Consider the following 17,337-nt stretch of genomic DNA (forward strand, 5'->3'; position numbering starts at 1 on the left):
GGTGAGGAGACAGATTCTCGCCACGCCACCTGGTAGGAGCGACCTGTCAGGTAGGACGCAATCCAAGCGTGGGCCACGCCGGAGATGCCCAACTCGGAGAGGGTGGAGAGGAGGATCTGATGGTTCACAGTATCGAAGGCAGCCGATAGGTCTAGAAGGATGAGAGAGGAGGAGAGAGTTAGCTTTAGCGGTGCGGAGCGCCTCCGTGATACAGAGAAGAGCAGTCTCAGTTGAATGACTAGTCTTGAAACCTGACTGATTTGGATCAAGAAGGTCATTCTGAGAGAGATAGCGGGAGAGCTGACCAAGGACGGCACGTTCAAGAGTTTTGAGAGAAAAGAAAGAAGGGATACTGGTCTGTAGTTGTTGACATCGGAGGGATCGAGTGTAGGTTTTTTCAGAAGGGTGCAACTCTCGCTCTCTTGAAGACGGAAGGGACGTAGCCAGCGGTCAGGGATAAGTTGATGAGCGAGGTGAGGTAAGGGAGAAGGTCTCCGGAAATGGTCTGGAGAAGAGAGGAGGGGATAGGGTCAAGCGGGCAGGTTGTTGGGCGGCCGGCCGTCACAAGACGCGAGATTTCATCTGGAGAGAGAGGGAGAGAAAGAGGTCAGAGCACAGGGTAGTTTCAAAATGGTTTCTCTGCCCTAAGGACCCTGTCACATCCTGATCTGTTTTACCTGTCTTTGTGCTTGTCTCCACCCCCTCCAGGTGTCACCCATCTTCCCATTATCCCCTGTGTATTTATACCTGTGTTCTATGTTTGTCTGTTGCCAGTTCGTCTGGTCAGGTCTTACCAGTGGTCTTTCCCGCCTTCCTGTTGCGCTAGTTCTGTTTCCTAGTTTTTCCTGGTTCTGACCATTCTGCCTGCTGTCCTGTACCTGCCTGACTCTGACCTGATCACGAACCTTTGCCTTCCCTGTGTTATTAATAAATACTCTGAGAACTGTACTATCTGCCTCCCATGTCTGCATCTGGGTCATATCCTAAGTTGTGATAGACCCAATGTATTTCAGCACCCATCTGGACCAGGATGGAGAGTCAAGTTCAAGTATTTCCATTGAATAGGGTGTAGCGAATGGACATGTAAAAAATAAAATCAGTTGTAGCCTATTTGACATGGAAGTTCACTGTCACCCTATATCCATTCCCTTTGCTGTTACTGTTTCCTGTGGAGAGGCCATTGTTACATGATGTTGGTGAGTGGGGCCATAAATAGACTGCTGCAGAAAGATCACACAGCATAAATTGGGCTCCATCTTTTGGCATAGTAGTGGAATTACTGAAGATGTCCAATAATGCTTTCTTGTTTAGGGTTTTATATCTCTGGCATATGTTGGGTTTTATGTGTTCAAATCAAGCTTTATTTATAGACAGACATGGAATGCAATACAATGTGCATTACAGGAAAAAATGAATAAAAACAAGGAAAAAAAGAAACGGAAATATTTACTACACAAACACAAGAGGATAAACTAAAGAATAACAAAACTGAACGACTAAAAAGCACCCTAAGGAAAAACAAAACTGAAAAGGTGTGTTTTTAATCACAGTTTCAGCCTCCCTCAGGTTCCATGGCAGGCTATTCCAAAGGCTGAAGGCATGGTAACTAAAGGCTGCCTCTCCATGCCTCTTGGTCCTAGGCTTTGGGATAGTTAAAATGCCAGTGCCAGAGGACCTGAGGGACCTACTGGGTACACAACTTAAAAGCATGTCTGACATGTATTGGGGTGCACAATCGTGGATTGATTTAAAAACCAATAGAAGAATCTTAAAATGTATTTTAACTCACAGGCAGCCAGTGCGGAGACCTTGGTCAGTACCCATGCTGCAGCATTCTGTATGTTTTGCTGTTGACCAATGGCTTTCTTGGGTAAACCAGACAGGGGAGCATTACAGTAATCAAGCCTGCTTGTAATAAAAGCATGGATGAGTCCCTCTGTATCAGCCTCAGAGAGAAATGGTCGCACAGTGGCAATGTTCCTCGGGTGGTAAAAAGCTAATTTGGTCACATTCCTAATGTGTGATTCAAAATTGACTTCAGTCTAAAATAACACCTAGGTATTTTTTACCAGGTGTTTTATCTTTATTGCTTGTGAATTAAAATATGTGGCCAGAATCTCTCTCTGTGCTTTGGCTCCAACAATAAGTACCTCAGTCTTGTCTTGATTTAGCTGCTGGAAGTTATGATCCATCAAAGTAATTCAATCACTAATACAGTCTAATAATTTATCCATGGAGCTAAAATCCTTTGGTGACACGGAAATTAAAAGTTGTGTATCAGCTGCATAACAGTCATAATCAATGCTATGCTTTCTGATAATGCTGCCAATGTGTAACATAATGTAATGAAACTGGCAGGGAGCAGGTCTCGAACCCTCAACTTTCCAGCCCACTATCAACTGTGGCACAAAAGGAAGCTCAAGTGGCAGTCGATATCCGTGCTTATAAAACCAGGGTCGTTACAATATATAAACTGAACAGTACCGGACCCAAAACCGTGTTACCACTACATTAGATAGGGTGTAAAAACTATTAATTAAATGCAGCAAGCTGCCAAATTGATGAGCTGCAATGACATACAGATGACATGAGTGAGAGGCAAAGTCCAATAGAATCAAACTGAGTAGCAATATGCCGATGAGCAAAATGGTCTACTGATCCCTTTATTTGGTAATTTAATGTATTTAAAAAATATATATACAAAATAAATGTAATATCCATAATTTGTCCACATTTAGCTAGATGTTTCATCAGGCCAGACACTGTCATCAAAAACAGTACAGTGCCGGCATCGCTGATGAAACTCACGTGAGAATTTTCACCGCTTTTTCAAAATGACCTTCAAAAGCCCAGTGGTGTGTGATGCCCCGGTCTGGGCATGATTTTGTTTTAGCATAATTTATTGTGTTAAATAACTATACTGCACCCTAAACATAAACTACATGTTGTTTGCAAGTATATAGTACATAATTATGTAATATGATACTTGGATAACGTTGTAATTTATTTTTGAAGGATGTAATTTTACCCAGGCAATCTTTAAGTTTCTAAAATGGGTCCGTTTCTCAATGCATGGAGCAACTCATGTGTCAGTTAATTCGAGAAAATCGGAAGTTCAACTGCATTGTTGGAGAGTAGCCGTGCTGCAATACCGGTTCTGACAGGCTAAATATATTCCTAGATTTGTCGTGGAAATTATATCTCTCCAACGAAATAAGATATCTATACCTGGGTCCTCGCTAAAATCGACAAAAGCTCAACAGTTTGGATTTGACCATTGCGGCCTCCATTTTAAAGCCAACTAGCTTGCTACCAGAATTGTCAAAAATGTTAAGTGTTGCAAGAACAGCTTCAAGGTCTCTCCCCTCTCCGAACTACTCAAGAAGCGTGTCGTCATTGATAAAGAAGGTAAGTCAATTAAAATTGCCCCCCAAATATATCCAATATGTTAGGTTTATTAAATGTTTCCAAGAGGTGTAACAAGAAATGAAGGATAACTGATGGCTAAGTGTTAGCTCGCTTGCTAACTAAAAAACGTTACATAAATGTCGAATTTGGCTACCACACTAGCTAGCTACTAACGTAAGTTAACTAGCGTCTGGTAGTGGATAAAACGAATAACTAACTAGTTAACAATTGTCAAGTCATGGTAGTTAAGTAACTGTTAAATAATTATCTACTAACTATGTTCCCAGCCTGGGCTTGAGCCTGGTCAGGTAGACGAACTAGCCAGCTAACGTTAGCTATGACGCAACTAGTAGTAACTAACTGTTAGCTAACAAGTTCACTTTTAGGTTAGCCAGAATGTTTTCTCATTCATGTGTCCTTCGTCTGAGCTAAACATACTAAGTCATGTTCATTGACGATCACAGTGGGGATAAGTTAAGTAACTAACGTTAGTTGGCTAGCTTCCCTCGTATAGTCTGATTGAATTTGAAGACTGCAGCAGAGGCTAGTCCTCTCAGGCAAGCTAATGCCATCTAGCTAACGTTACCTAACATGGATGTTTGTATAACCACCTCGTGTTATTTCAATGTGTTTTAGCTAAATCTTCAACCAGTGAGTTGGTTTAAACTGACTTACGCGGGGTGTCAAGACCTTTAGCTGGTTATAGACGCGGTTCGTTTTATTGCGCAAGATAATGTTAGCATTAGCAAGCTGCTGAAGTTTACCGGTCTTGCTGTGAATGGGGGTGTCATTCGTTCTTTTATGTAAAGAGAACATCTGTGACCTTCATTGTGGTGTTCCTGTCCACCCACCCTAGTACACCCCAGTCCTATGGCATAATGTTCAAATATCATAACCAAACATAATGTTACACACGCTTATCTATGTAACTATTTCACTCATGTACACCTTTTTGCATTTCTTTATACCAAATGTGGATTACTGTGCGTCATGTCTATGCCCCGTGTGAATTGAAACTAGATTGTTTAAGTTTCTTCTCATATTGGTTGAAGAAGTTAAACAGATTTCACTAATAAGTAGTCATGGTAGCTAATCACTGTTTTTTTTTTTTACCAGGCTTGCTGGAATGGATTCCAACAAGATGCTTTCAGAGCGATGTCCAGACGTGACTATGCGTAAGTATTGTTAGTTATTTAACGTTACTATACAACATTTATTCCTTTAACATCCATGAGCAGTTCTTCACATTTTTATTTACGGTTTGACATTGATTTACAGATCGGAGGCGATCAAAGGATCCGTGATTGGAATTGACCTGGGAACTACAAACTCCTGTGTGGCAGTCATGGAGGGCAAACAAGCAAAGGTCGGTTGAAGTTTTACCAGTCATTTTATGTTTGTGTGACCTGTGTAATGAAAAGACTATAGATCCCTTTGAAATCCTCGTATAGTTCCTTTTCTAGATTGTTACTGATTAGTTTGTTGTGTGACAGGTACTGGAGAATGCAGAGGGAGCAAGGACAACTCCTTCAGTGGTGGCCTTCACAGCTGATGGGGAGAGACTGGTGGGCATGCCAGCTAAAAGACAGGCAGTCACCAACCCTAACAACACCCTCTATGCCACCAAGCGTCTCATCGGTCGCCGTTACGATGACGCAGAGGTTCAGAAGGACCTGTGAGTGTGTTTTGTTAAATTAGGTCTCAGACCGTACTAGCCATTGTAACGCATCATTAGTTGGAAAATATTTTGTAGTTGGAGATGAATGTATGACATGGTTATTGTTGTGGCTTTACAGGAAGAACGTGCCCTACAAAATTGTCCGTGCTTCCAATGGTGATGCCTGGGTGGAGGCCCACGAAAAGCTATACTCCCCCAGCCAAGTCGGTGCCTTCGTGCTGATGAAGATGAAGGAGACGGCAGGTAAACTACCAATCAATCTTTATTGCCCCCAGGGGGAAAACTAGCATGCCAATTCTGTTCCCAACTACGCCTGCCTGTGTTCTAAAAAAAAACCTTGCTCATTGTAAAATTGTCTTGGTTTTAGAGAACTACATGGGTCACAGTGTGAAGAATGCAGTTGTCACCGTGCCAGCCTACTTCAATGACTCCCAGAGACAGGTAAAGAGCCTTTTCTTTGTCTGCTAAATCATTTGACTGGAACACACGGGTGGCCAAAAGCTATTCCTTTGCCATTGACTCACAGAATGGTGATCTAGCAAGCCTCTCAACTGATCAGTACATGTGATGGCTGTTGTTTTACTAGCTCCTAACTTTTTTTTTTGTGCATTATTTGTAACTTATTTTGTACATAATGTTTCTGCCACTGTCTCTTGTGACCAAAAAGAGCTTCTGGATATCAGAACATCGATTACTCACCTCGTATTGGACAAAGATTATTTAACAAGTCGGATGCAAAGGATTTACTTCAGACACCGGACAAGATCCAAATCCCCGTCATTCACATTGGATAATAGAGAAATATCGGACGTACACTACCGTTCAAAAGTTTGGGGTCACGTAGAAATGTCTTTTGTTTTTGAAAGAAAAGCACATTTTTGTTCATTAAAATAACATCAAATTGATCATAAATGCAGTGTAGACATAGTTGTTTTAAATGACTATTGTAGCTGGAAACATTTTTGTTTTATTTTTTTAATTGAAATATCTACAGAGGGCCATTATCAGCAACCATCACTCCTGTATTTCAATGGCACGCTGTGTTGGCTAATCCAAGTTTATCATTTTAGAATGCTAATAGTACCCGCAAAACACTCGTGTCAAAGTTAAACAGTGAAGATGCTACTTTGGGATGCTGCCTTCTAGGCAGTTTTTTTTATTTTTTTTTATCTTTACTCCACACACAGAGACTCGTACAAAGCTCGCCCTCCATTTGGCAAATCCGACCATAATTCAATCCAGCAGGTTCCTGCTTACATGCAAAAACTAAAGCAGTAAGTACCAGTTATTTAATATGAAAGTGTTCAGATGAAGCAGATGCTATCCTACAGGACTGTTTTGCTTGCAGACTGGAATATATTCTGGTATTCTTCGGATGGAATTGAGAAGTACCCCACATCAGTCACTGGATTCATCAATAAGTGCATTGATGACTTCGTCCACACAGTGACCGTACGTACATACCCCAACCAGAAGCCATGGATTACAGGCAACCTCCGCACTGAGCTAAAGGCTAGAGCTGCCGCTTTCAAGGAGCGGGACTCTATCCCGGACACTCATAAGAAATCCTGCTATGCCCTCTGAAGAATTGTCAAACTCCAGCCACCCTATTCATAGATTGTTCTCTCTGCTACTGTACGGCAAGCGGTACCGGACTGCCAAGTCTAGGTCCTAAAGGCTTCTTAACAGCTTCTACCCCCAAGCCATAAGATGCCTGAACAGCTAATCAAATGCCTACCAGGACTATCTGCTGCTCGGTTTATTAGAGGTCAACCGATTTTTAATTGGGGCCGATTTCAAGTTTTCATAATCAGAAATCTGTATTTTTGGGCGCCGATATGCTTATTTAAAAAAAAAAAAAAAAAAAAAAAAACATTTTTATACCTTTTATATAACTAGCCAAGTCCATGAAGAACACATTCTTATTTTTAGGCAGCTCAAGGATTTGAACTTGCAACCTTCCGGTTACTAGTCCAACGCTCTAACCACTAGGCTAACCGTTCTGCCCCGGAACAGGCACTTAACCCACTGTTTCTAGGCAGTCATTGAAAACAAAAATGTGTTCTTAACTGACTTGCTTGCACTCCACAAGGAGACTGCCTGTTACGTGAATGCAGTAAGCCAAGGTAAGTTCCTATCTAGCATTAAACTTATCTTAGAAAAAACAATTATAATCACTAGTTAACTACACATGGTTGATATTACAATATCTTATCTAGCGTGTCCTTCGTTGTATATAGTCTGACTGAGCATACAAGTATCTGACTGAGCGGTGGTAAGGCAGAAGCAGGCGCGTGAACATTCATTCAAACAGCACTTTCGTGCATTTTGCCAGCAGCTCTTCGTTGTGCGTCCAAGCATTGCGCTGTTTATGAGTTCGAGCCTATCAACTCCCGAGATGAGGCTGGTGTAACCGAAGTGAAATAGCTAGCTAGTTAGCACGCACTAACTAGAGGGACAGAAGCTATACTGTTACACTGGAAATACTAAAGTGCATATAAGAACATCCAATAGTCAAAGGTTAATGAAATACAAATGGTATAGAGGGAATTAGTCCTAGAACTCCTATAATAACTACAACCTAAAACTTCTTACATGGGAATATTGAAGACTCATGTTAAAAGGAACCGGCAGCTTTCATATGTTCTCATGTTCTGAGCAAGGAACAGAAACGTTAGCTTTCTTACATGGCACATATTGCACTTTTACTTTCTTCTCCAACACTTTGTTTTTGCAGTATTTAAACCAAATTGAACATGTTTCATTATTTATTTGATGCTAAATAGATTGTATTGATGTATTAAGGTAAAATAAGTGTTCATTCAGTATTGTTATAATTGCCATTAGTAAAAATAATCGTCAAATTAATCAGTATCGGCTTTTTTGGTCATCCAATTATCGGCGTTGAAAAATCATAATCGGTCGACCTCTATCTATGCATAATCACTTTACCTCTACCTAAAATACAGTGCCAGTCAAAAGGGCTTTTCTTTATTTGGACTATTTTCTACACTGTAGAATAATACTGGAAACATCAACTATGAAATAACATATGGAATCATGTCGTAACCAAAAGTGTTAAACAAATCAAAATATATTTGAGAATCTTCAAAGTAGCCACCCTTTGCCTTGACAGCTTTGCACACTCTTGGCATTCTTTCAACCAGCTTCATGAGGTAGTCACCTGAAATGCATTTCAACCGGTGTGCCTTAAGTTAATTTGTGGAATTACTTGAATATGTGGACACCTATAAGTACCTAGGTGTCTGGCTAGACTGTAAACTCTCCTTCCAGACCCATATCAAACATCTCCAATCGAAAATCAAATCAAGAGTCTGCTTTCTATTCCGCAACAAAGCCTCCTTCACTCACGCTGCCAAGCTTACCCTAGTAAAATTGTCATCTACAAAATTGCTTCCAACACTCTTCTCAGCAAACTGGATGCAGTTTATCACAGTGCCATCCGTTTTGTCACTAAAGCACCTTATACTACCCACCACTGCGACTTGTATGCTCTAGTCGGCTGGCCCTCGCTACATATTCGTCGCCAGACCCACTGGCTCCAGGTCATCTACAAGGCCATGCTAGGCAAAGCTCCGCCTTATCTCAGCTCACTGGTCACGATGGCAACGCCCATCCGTAGCACGCGCTCCAGCAGGTGTATCTCATTGATCATCCCTAAAGCCAACACCTCATTCGGCCGCCTTTCGTTCCAGTACTCTGCTGCCTGTGACTGGAACGAATTGCAAAAATCGCTGAAGTTGGAGACTTATCTCCCTCACCAACTTCAAACATCTGCTATCTGAGCAGCTAACCGATCGCTGCAGCTGTACATAATCTATTGGTAAATAGCCCACCCATTTTCACCTACCTCATCCCCACAGTTTTTATTTATTTACTTTTCTGCTCTTTTGCACACCAATATCTCTACCTGTACATGACCATCTGATCATTTATCACTCCAGTGTTAATCTGCAAAATTGTAATTATTCGCCTACCTCATGCCTTTTGCACACATTGTATATAGACTCCTGTATTTTTTCTCTACTGTGTTATTGACTTGTTAATTGTTTACTCCATGTGTAACTCTGTGTTGTCTGTTCACACTGCTATGCTTTATCTTGGCCAGGTCGCAGTTGCAAATGAGAACCTGTTCTCAACTAGCCTACCTGGTTAAATAAAAAAAAATAAAAAAATAACCTTAATGTGTTTGAGCCAATCAGTTGTGTTGTGACAAGGTAGGTGTGTTATACAGAAGAACAGCTCAAATAAGCAAAGAGAAACGACAGTCCATTACTTTAAGATACGAAGGTCAGTCAATTCGTAAAAGTTAAACATTAAAAGTTTCTTCAAGTGCAGTCGCAAAAAAACATCAAGCGCTATGATAACTCATGAGGACCACATCAACTGCTCAGCATATGTGTGAACTTCATCAGGATTATTGGAAAAGCATTCCTAATGAAGCTGGTTAAGAGAATGCCAAGAGTGTGCAAAGGGTGGCTACTTTGAAGAATCTAAAATATATTTTGGTATGTTTAACATGCTTTTGATTACTACATGATTCCATGTGTTATCTCACATGGCTACCTTGGGGCGACGGGTAGCCTAGTGGTTAGGGTGTTGGGCCAGTAACCGAAAGGTTGCTCGATCAAATCCCAGAGCTGACAAGTGTCGCTCTGCCCCTGAACAAAGCAGTTAAACCACTGTTCCTAGGCCGTCATTGTAAATAAGAATTTGTTCTTAACTGACTCGCCTAGTTAAAGGATAAATAAATAAAAATAGTGTTGATGTCTTCACTATTACTCTACAGTGTAGAAAATAGTATAAAGAAACCCATGAGTGAGTAGGCGTGTCCAAACTTTTGACTGGTACTGTACATATTACCTCGACTAACCTGTGCCCCTGCACATTGACTCTGTGCTGGTACCCCCCCCGTATATAGGCTTGCTATTTTATTGTTCTTTTTAATTATTTTTTTTATATTTACTTCAGTAAATACTTTCTTAACCAACAAAGCAGTTAAGTGTTAAGGGCTTGTAAGCATTTCACTAAGTTCACCTGTTGTATTTGGCGCATGTGACGAATAACATTTTTATTTGTTGTGTATAATGAGTAGCTAATTTTGTTTACAGGCCACAAAGGATGCTGGTCAGATTGCTGGGCTGAATGTGCTGCGAGTCATCAATGAGCCCACTGCTGCTGCTCTGGCCTATGGTTTGGACAAGACTCAGGACAGAATGTAACTACAACAACCCTACAAACTGCTGTTAACTTATGAGACCATGACCCTAACTTGTTTTTGGTCCATCCCTAAAGGTGTTTTGGCTCATATTTCATACCTGTCCCTGATTTGTAGCATCGCAGTCTATGACCTGGGAGGTGGCACCTTTGACATCTCTGTCCTGGAGATCCAGAAGGGCGTGTTTGAGGTGAAGTCCACCAACGGAGACACTTTTTTGGGTGGAGAGGACTTTGACCAGCACCTACTAACCCACATTGTGAAGGAGTTCAAGCGAGAGGTGAGAAGCGGGAAAATATCCTGGATACACACCGTTCTATGACCAAGCGCATCTGCCATATTCACGTGAGCCAACCATTTTGATCAAACCTTTGATTTTTCTTTCCAGTCTGGAGTTGATCTGACCAAAGACAGCATGGCTCTGCAGCGAGTGAGGGAGGCAGCTGAGAAAGCCAAATGTGAACTGTCATCATCCCTGCAGGTGAGTTTCATCATCCCACAGCAGACATTTTTCTCATTACCTATTTGGTAGGCTAATGATTAGTCTAAACAAGACCATTGTCAACAGAAGTAACTTGTTTGTCATTTATACAGTCCCTGGACTCTGTCTTTATTTGAATCTGTAATCCCACAGCAGTAGTCGGCTGTACAGGCCAGCCCTATTCCTGAGCTAGCTACACTGCTGAGTGAGGAAGTCTTCTGGCCCAGGCCACATTAGAGCAACTGTTTTAGTGGATGATGAGCTGTAGCAAGAGCTGCTGTACCAGCACACTGGGGCAGCCCTACTCAAAGGGCTAACAAACATGCAATGCAGAGCTCTAGGGCATGGCGATATTCAAATGTGGTTTTGTGCGATGTTTCAAATGTCTGTATCGTAAGAATCAAGTCATGTTTTATGCTCTTTCTGCTGTGGCTGCACGTTCCCATTTTAAAGGCTCTGAAGTGGCCATACAGCATTTACTGTGATGCGGCCTCTGCAGAAGTCAACATTCATACTTCTTGCACCAGGGAGCTGTCCATAAACACTCAATAAATTGGTCTGCACAGCACTACTCGTAGTGATTCAAGGCTAATCTCTATAGCCACCCAGCTAATTAGTTTAGGCTATTGTTTGTGTATTGTACAATATGTAGAGGTACAAATCTGAGTATAATGCTTGTATAGATATCAACCCCTATGGAAGGCTTATATTTAGCCTAGGTATAATTTCACAAGCCCTCAATTCATGAGATTATTGCTGACTGTTTGAAATGCAGAATATTTCACCTTTGATTGTACAACAGCTTATTTAGATTTTATTTTAAAAAGTTGTGATTCGACCATAAAATTGCCAACATAAAATCTGATTTTTAGGCCACATCGCCCAGCCCTACGGAGCTTGAGTAAACCTTAACACCAAATTAAGATGATGTCTATATGGAGATTGTAAAGTATGTAAGACTGATATACATTGAGCTCCAAGTATTGAGACAGTGACACATTTGTTGTTTTGGCTCTCTATTCCAGCACTTTGGATTTGAAATTATACAATTGCTGTGATGTTAAAGGTGCAGACTGTCTTGTGTCTTGACCAAAAGCCACCTCCAACGTAGTTTTAGAGAATTTGGCTGTATGGCCTACCGGCCTCCCAACTGGGGCGGCAGCATAGCCTAGTGGTTAGTGTTGGACTAGTAACCGGAAGGTTGCAAGTTCAAACCCCTGAGCTGACAAGGTACAAATCTGTCGTTCTGCCCCTGAACAGGCAGTTAACCCACTGTTCCTAGGCAGTCATTGAAAATAAGAATTTGTTCTCAACAGACTTGCCTAGTTAAATAAAGGATAAAAAAAAAAAAAACTGCAGACCACATGTAACCACACCAGCCCATAACCTCCACATCTGGCTTCTTCACCTGTGGGATCATCTGAGACCAACCACCCGGACAGCTGAGGAAACTGGGTTTGCACAATCAAAATATTTCTGCTCAAACAGTCTCAGGGAAGCTTCTCTGTATGCTTGTCATCCTCACCAGGGTCTTAACTTGACTGCAATTCAGCGCCGTAACTCACTTCAGTGTGCAAATGCTCACTTTCAATGGCATGCTGGAGAAGTATGCTCTCAAGGATGAATCCCAGTTTCAACTGTACCAGGCAGATGGCGTTGTGTGGGCGAGCGGTTTGCTGATGTCAATGTTGTGAACACTGTCTCATGGTGGGGTTATGGTATGGGCAGGCTTAAGCTACGGAAAACGAACACTTGCATTTTCTGGAAGCTGAATGTCCCAGTTCTTCAATGGCCTGCTTTCCCAGACATGTCACCCGTTGAGTATGTTTGAGATGCTCTGGATTGACGTGTACGACAGCGTGTTCCAGTTCCCGCCACTATCGACATCCTGATCAAGTCTATGCGAAGGAGATGTTGCGCTGCATGAGGCAAATGGTGGTCACACCAGATACTGACTGGTTTTCTGATCCATGCCGCCCCTACCTTTTTGTTTAAAGGTATGTGATCAACAGCTGCATATCTTTATTCCCTGTCATGTGAAATCCATTGATTAGGGCCACATGAATTTTTCAGTTGACTGATTTCCTTATGAACTTACTCTGTAAAGTCGTTGAAATTTGCATTTTTTATTTATATTTTTGTTCAGTATAGAAGTGTTTAGAAACATGGCATTTATTTAACATTTCTATTGGGCACAATCTGAAATGTCAAAACTGATCAGAGTTGTGATAAAAGGACTACCTTGCTGTAACTGTTTGTTTGAGTTGGGGCTATTGTGGTTGTGTACATTTTAAAACCCTAATGGGGATGTGGAGTTCAAAGGGCTGTTGCCCAGTTTATTTCAGTTGAATTGTTGAGGATGTGAGGGTGGGCTGGTTAACAAGGATGCAAAGGAAACTAATGTACATGAATCTCAACAATAAAATAATATTAGTGAAGTAACTTAAGTGATGTTTAAACATGAGTAAAGGAAATTCATAAAGCAACTGGCAAAATCAAACGAATGTCCTCAATCAAATGAGTGTATGAATTAAGAACAATCTTACTTAAACTCATCCCAAAAAATACACAGGGTTACAAGAGGAAAGGTGTCTTGTAACAAAACACTTGCAAACTGAAACTGTAAGACTGCCACACTGGTTAGTGACAGGTGTGGGTATTTAAAGGTGAAGGTGCTGGAGTCCCGCCTCTGGAGTGGGATTGGACAGGGGATGATCGTTGCTGAGGGGACTGCCGGTCGGGGTAGGGACAATTTGACTACAGAAACAACCAAAACAAGCTGTAAATGCATCCAACAAATTTGTAGTCATTGCGTGCTATGAATGTGACCAAACCCTTAATGGTTTACAACTTTAATACACAAGTGAATTTGTCCCAATACTTTTGGGCTCCTAAAATGGGGGGGGGGGGGGTTAAGAGACTATGTACGAAAAGTGTGGTAATTGCTAAACTGTTTACCGGAAATGGATGAAAATACCCTCAAATTAAAGCTGACGGTCTGCACGTTAACCTCAGTCATTGTATCATTTCAAATCCAAGGTTCTGGAGTACAGAGCCAAAACAACCATTTTGTTTTTATTCACTGTCCCAATAGTTCTGGAGCTCACTGTAGGTTACCCCCTTTTCAGTGAAGATGGAAAAACACTCATAGATCCTTGGTTCTCCCACAGACCGACATCAACCTGCCCTACCTGACCATGGATGCCTCTGGCCCCAAGCACTTGAACATGAAGATGACCCGCTCCCAGTTTGAGGGCATTGTGTCTGACCTGATCCGCAGGACAGTGGCCCCCTGCCAGAAGGCCATGCAGGATGCAGAGGTCTCCAAGGGGGACATCGGCGAGGTGCTTCTGGTCGGTGGTATGTCTCGTATGCCCAAGGTGAGCAGACCTCTCCCTGGTTCTATCCCACCTCTTCATCATGCTCTGCCCCTGTCTGACCACCCATCCTGTTGTCTTCTCTCCCAGGTCCAGCAGACAGTCCAGGACCTGTTTGGCCGTGCCCCCAGCAAGTCAGTCAACCCAGACGAGGCTGTGGCCATTGGAGCTGCCATCCAGGGAGGTGTGCTGGCAGGAGATGTTACTGATGTGCTCCTTCTGGACGTCACGCCCCTGTCTCTTGGTATTGAGACCCTTGGAGGAGTGTTCACCAAACTTATCAACAGGAACACAACCATTCCCACCAAGAAGGGCCAGGTGAGGGACAAATATCAGATTTAGTTCTGTCTGAAGCAGTCTGGTGAAACCTATATTAATTGTATGTACTTCATCAGTGGTACTGATTAATGTTCCTTGTGCTTAGGTGTTCTCTACAGCAGCTGATGGCCAGACCCAGGTGGAGATCAAAGTATGCCAGGGAGAAAGAGAGATGGCAGCAGATAACAAGATCCTGGGACAGTTCACTCTGGTAAGTGTCCTAGCCGATTCATACTTGCACTTTAAGTCGAGTATCTTTTGAGTCTCTGAAGGATACTAATGTCTTACTGGTGTTTCTCTCATGCAGGTTGGAATACCACCCGCCCCACGTGGAGTACCTCAGATCGAGGTCTGCTTCGACATTGACGCCAACGGAATCGTGCACGTGTCTGCCAAAGACAAAGGCACAGGCCGTGAACAGCAGAGTATGATCATCTAACAACCTGCCCTTGAAATACATGTTAACTTATAGTAGGTCTTCAATAGTATGAATTTACTTCGTCTAACACTGCCATTTCCCTCACTTCTCCAGTTGTTATCCAGTCCTCCGGTGGCCTCAGCAAGGATGACATTGAGAACATGGTTAAGAATGCAGAGAAGTATGCCGAGGAGGACAGGAGGCGAAAGGTAGGGTTGACAATTCTCTTATCAAGCATCCGTTAAACTTTTATCAGTTACATCAACTGCAGGCTACTCCCAGCTGGAGTTGTGTGTTTTGATAACCGTGTGACTGTGAATGCTGACAGTTGTCCTTGAATCCGTTTGTTTTTGCCCAGGACCGTGTTGAGGCTGTTAACCAGGCCGAGGGCATCGTCCATGACACTGAGTCCAAGATGGAAGAGTTCAAGGATCAGCTCCCTGCTGATGAGGCATGTCGGACATTTTATTATATTAATACATTGGTTTTAAAGGGCTTTTCAAAAAACCCAGACACTGAACAACAAAATTGACAAGAACAGATATGCATCTGAAACATCCCAAATATCAGGAAATTCCATAGTCCCAGTATTTGACTTTCTTCCCCCATCTTTCAGTGCAACAAACTGAAGGAAGAGATTACCAAAGTGAGAGACTTGCTGTCACGGAAGGACGAAGAGACTGGCGAGAATATCAAACAGGCTGCCACCACCCTCCAGCAGGCATCACTCAAACTCTTTGAAATTGCTTACAAGAAGGTAATTGTCTCAACACTCCAATATTGTCAAATATTTTTTCCTTAACTTTCAGTTCTAACAGAGTTGGAATAAGCCTGGATTGTTTGCTTAGCTTGTCAATCAAGAGCCCAACATACTTTTTTTTTTTTTTACAATGGGTAAATTGAAATATTATGTATTTATTAACTGAATATTTGTCCATTTCTTCCTAGATGGCATCAGAGAGGGAAGGCAGCAGCGGCAACAGCTCTGGATCATCATCGTCTGAAGGTGGAGCTGGAGAGAAGAAGGAAGGCCAGCAGTAAAACCTTTGATTGTCATGGAGACAATGGGAACATGGACTGATGGGCTTGGGAGCGTATACATGTTCTGAACGGCGGCTATTGCCTTCAAGTCATTCTCACATACTGTGTTTTTGCAGTAAAATATACAGTGTAATGTTCTTTCACCCCTATTAATTTAATTATCAAAAACAATATCCTGTCCATTTTAAAAACATTGACTTGCATCTGTTTATAGCAATTATTTGTTTGTCGTACCGTGACGCCATTTGGGTTTCATTTGTACATGTAGCTCTGCTTCTGTCCGGTCAACTGACGACTCCAGTGGAAATGCAATAGAAGAAGCTTGGATATTCTTTAGCTTCATCCTGTTTATCATGTCTATCTGCTCTATGAAAACACACCTATGTGGCTTTACTCGTATCACTGTATATATACAGTGATAAGAGTAAAGCCACATAGGTGTGGTTAGATGTATCATTTTATTTCTGTTCTTAGACATTTGAATCCTTAAATGCTGGTATTCCTTTCAGTATAGAGGAGCCCCGAGTTGGCTCATTCTTGACATTATCATGGGTCTGTACTGGGAGAGAATACTTTGCATACAAATAGAAACATCGACGTATGATACATTTGTTTTTACATCTGTAATGTGGACTATACCAATGAGTGTAATTGGATGAGGATGCACATTAGTAACATCTCACTTTGTTAAGAATGTAAGTCATTGCCCTGGAGATTTTGTTTTGCCAGAGGCAGCATTTCGCACAGGACGGCTATCAGACAAAGCTGACAGCAGTGGAAGAGGAGAAAAATAAGTCTGGTATGTGGTGGGTTTGTGAGCCAGGAGGTTGTACCGTTGCTCATTTTTCTAATAAAATAATAAATTTCAATTTCAAATTGTTGGTCTCCTTTTTAAATTAGGAATTTGTTCCTTTGGCAATCTGTGACTAAGTCTACTGTGTCTGGAAGTGACTCAAACATCCTTTAAGCTTTGTTTTACGACTTAATTACAGCTTGACTTAAGGATTGTATTTTGATTTGCTCTCTTTAAATATGTAATTGTTTTTGCTTCAGGGCATAAAAACTGAAGTATAATAACGGGAGACTGCATCCAAGATGTCCAGCCGTTTTCAATGTAATCACCAAGGGCCCAGCGGTTCCGGTCTAGAAGCACAGTTGTGACTGCTCCTACAGTTGTTTCAGTACTGCAGATTGACACCCAGCCTGGAAAGAGCATTTCCATACATGGCCAGATTGGAAAATATACTGTAAAAACACTTTAATCATCACCTTTAGTGCACAAAACATCCATTGAATTGTTCAAATATTTGTTGTTTAGGCCAAATGTATTTTTCATTCACGGGTTGAAGATCTTAACATTTTATATTCATCCATTGT

At 41.8% G+C, this 17,337-nt stretch overlaps 1 protein-coding gene across 1 annotated transcript; it reads left to right on the plus strand.

Annotated features, from left to right (window-relative positions):
* Positions 1 to 3,082: 3,082 nt before the first annotated feature.
* Positions 3,083 to 16,829, plus strand: LOC123993205 (stress-70 protein, mitochondrial). Its single transcript, XM_046295091.1, has 17 exons — positions 3,083 to 3,408; positions 4,525 to 4,583; positions 4,687 to 4,774; positions 4,902 to 5,083; positions 5,205 to 5,329; positions 5,454 to 5,527; positions 10,219 to 10,325; positions 10,443 to 10,605; positions 10,714 to 10,806; positions 13,977 to 14,186; positions 14,274 to 14,501; positions 14,608 to 14,712; positions 14,809 to 14,926; positions 15,034 to 15,128; positions 15,278 to 15,370; positions 15,536 to 15,676; positions 15,868 to 16,829. Exons 1-17 carry the CDS (start codon positions 3,328 to 3,330, stop codon positions 15,958 to 15,960), a joined length of 2,055 nt encoding a protein of 684 aa, XP_046151047.1. The 5' UTR covers positions 3,083 to 3,327; the 3' UTR covers positions 15,961 to 16,829.
* Positions 16,830 to 17,337: the final 508 nt, after the last annotated feature.

Source organism: Oncorhynchus gorbuscha, linkage group LG13 (genome assembly GCF_021184085.1).
Source record: "Oncorhynchus gorbuscha isolate QuinsamMale2020 ecotype Even-year linkage group LG13, OgorEven_v1.0, whole genome shotgun sequence".
NCBI lineage: Eukaryota > Metazoa > Chordata > Actinopteri > Salmoniformes > Salmonidae > Oncorhynchus > Oncorhynchus gorbuscha.

Coding starts and splice junctions, on each gene's coding strand:
- LOC123993205 (XM_046295091.1), top strand. CDS start 3,328: ATGTTAAGTGTTGCAAGAACAGCTTCAAGGTCTCTCCCCTCTCCGAAC. Junction 10,606..10,713: donor TGAAGGAGTTCAAGCGAGAG/GTGAGAAGCGGG, acceptor TTTTCTTTCCAG/TCTGGAGTTGATCTGACCAA. Junction 10,807..13,976: donor AACTGTCATCATCCCTGCAG/GTGAGTTTCATC, acceptor GTTCTCCCACAG/ACCGACATCAACCTGCCCTA.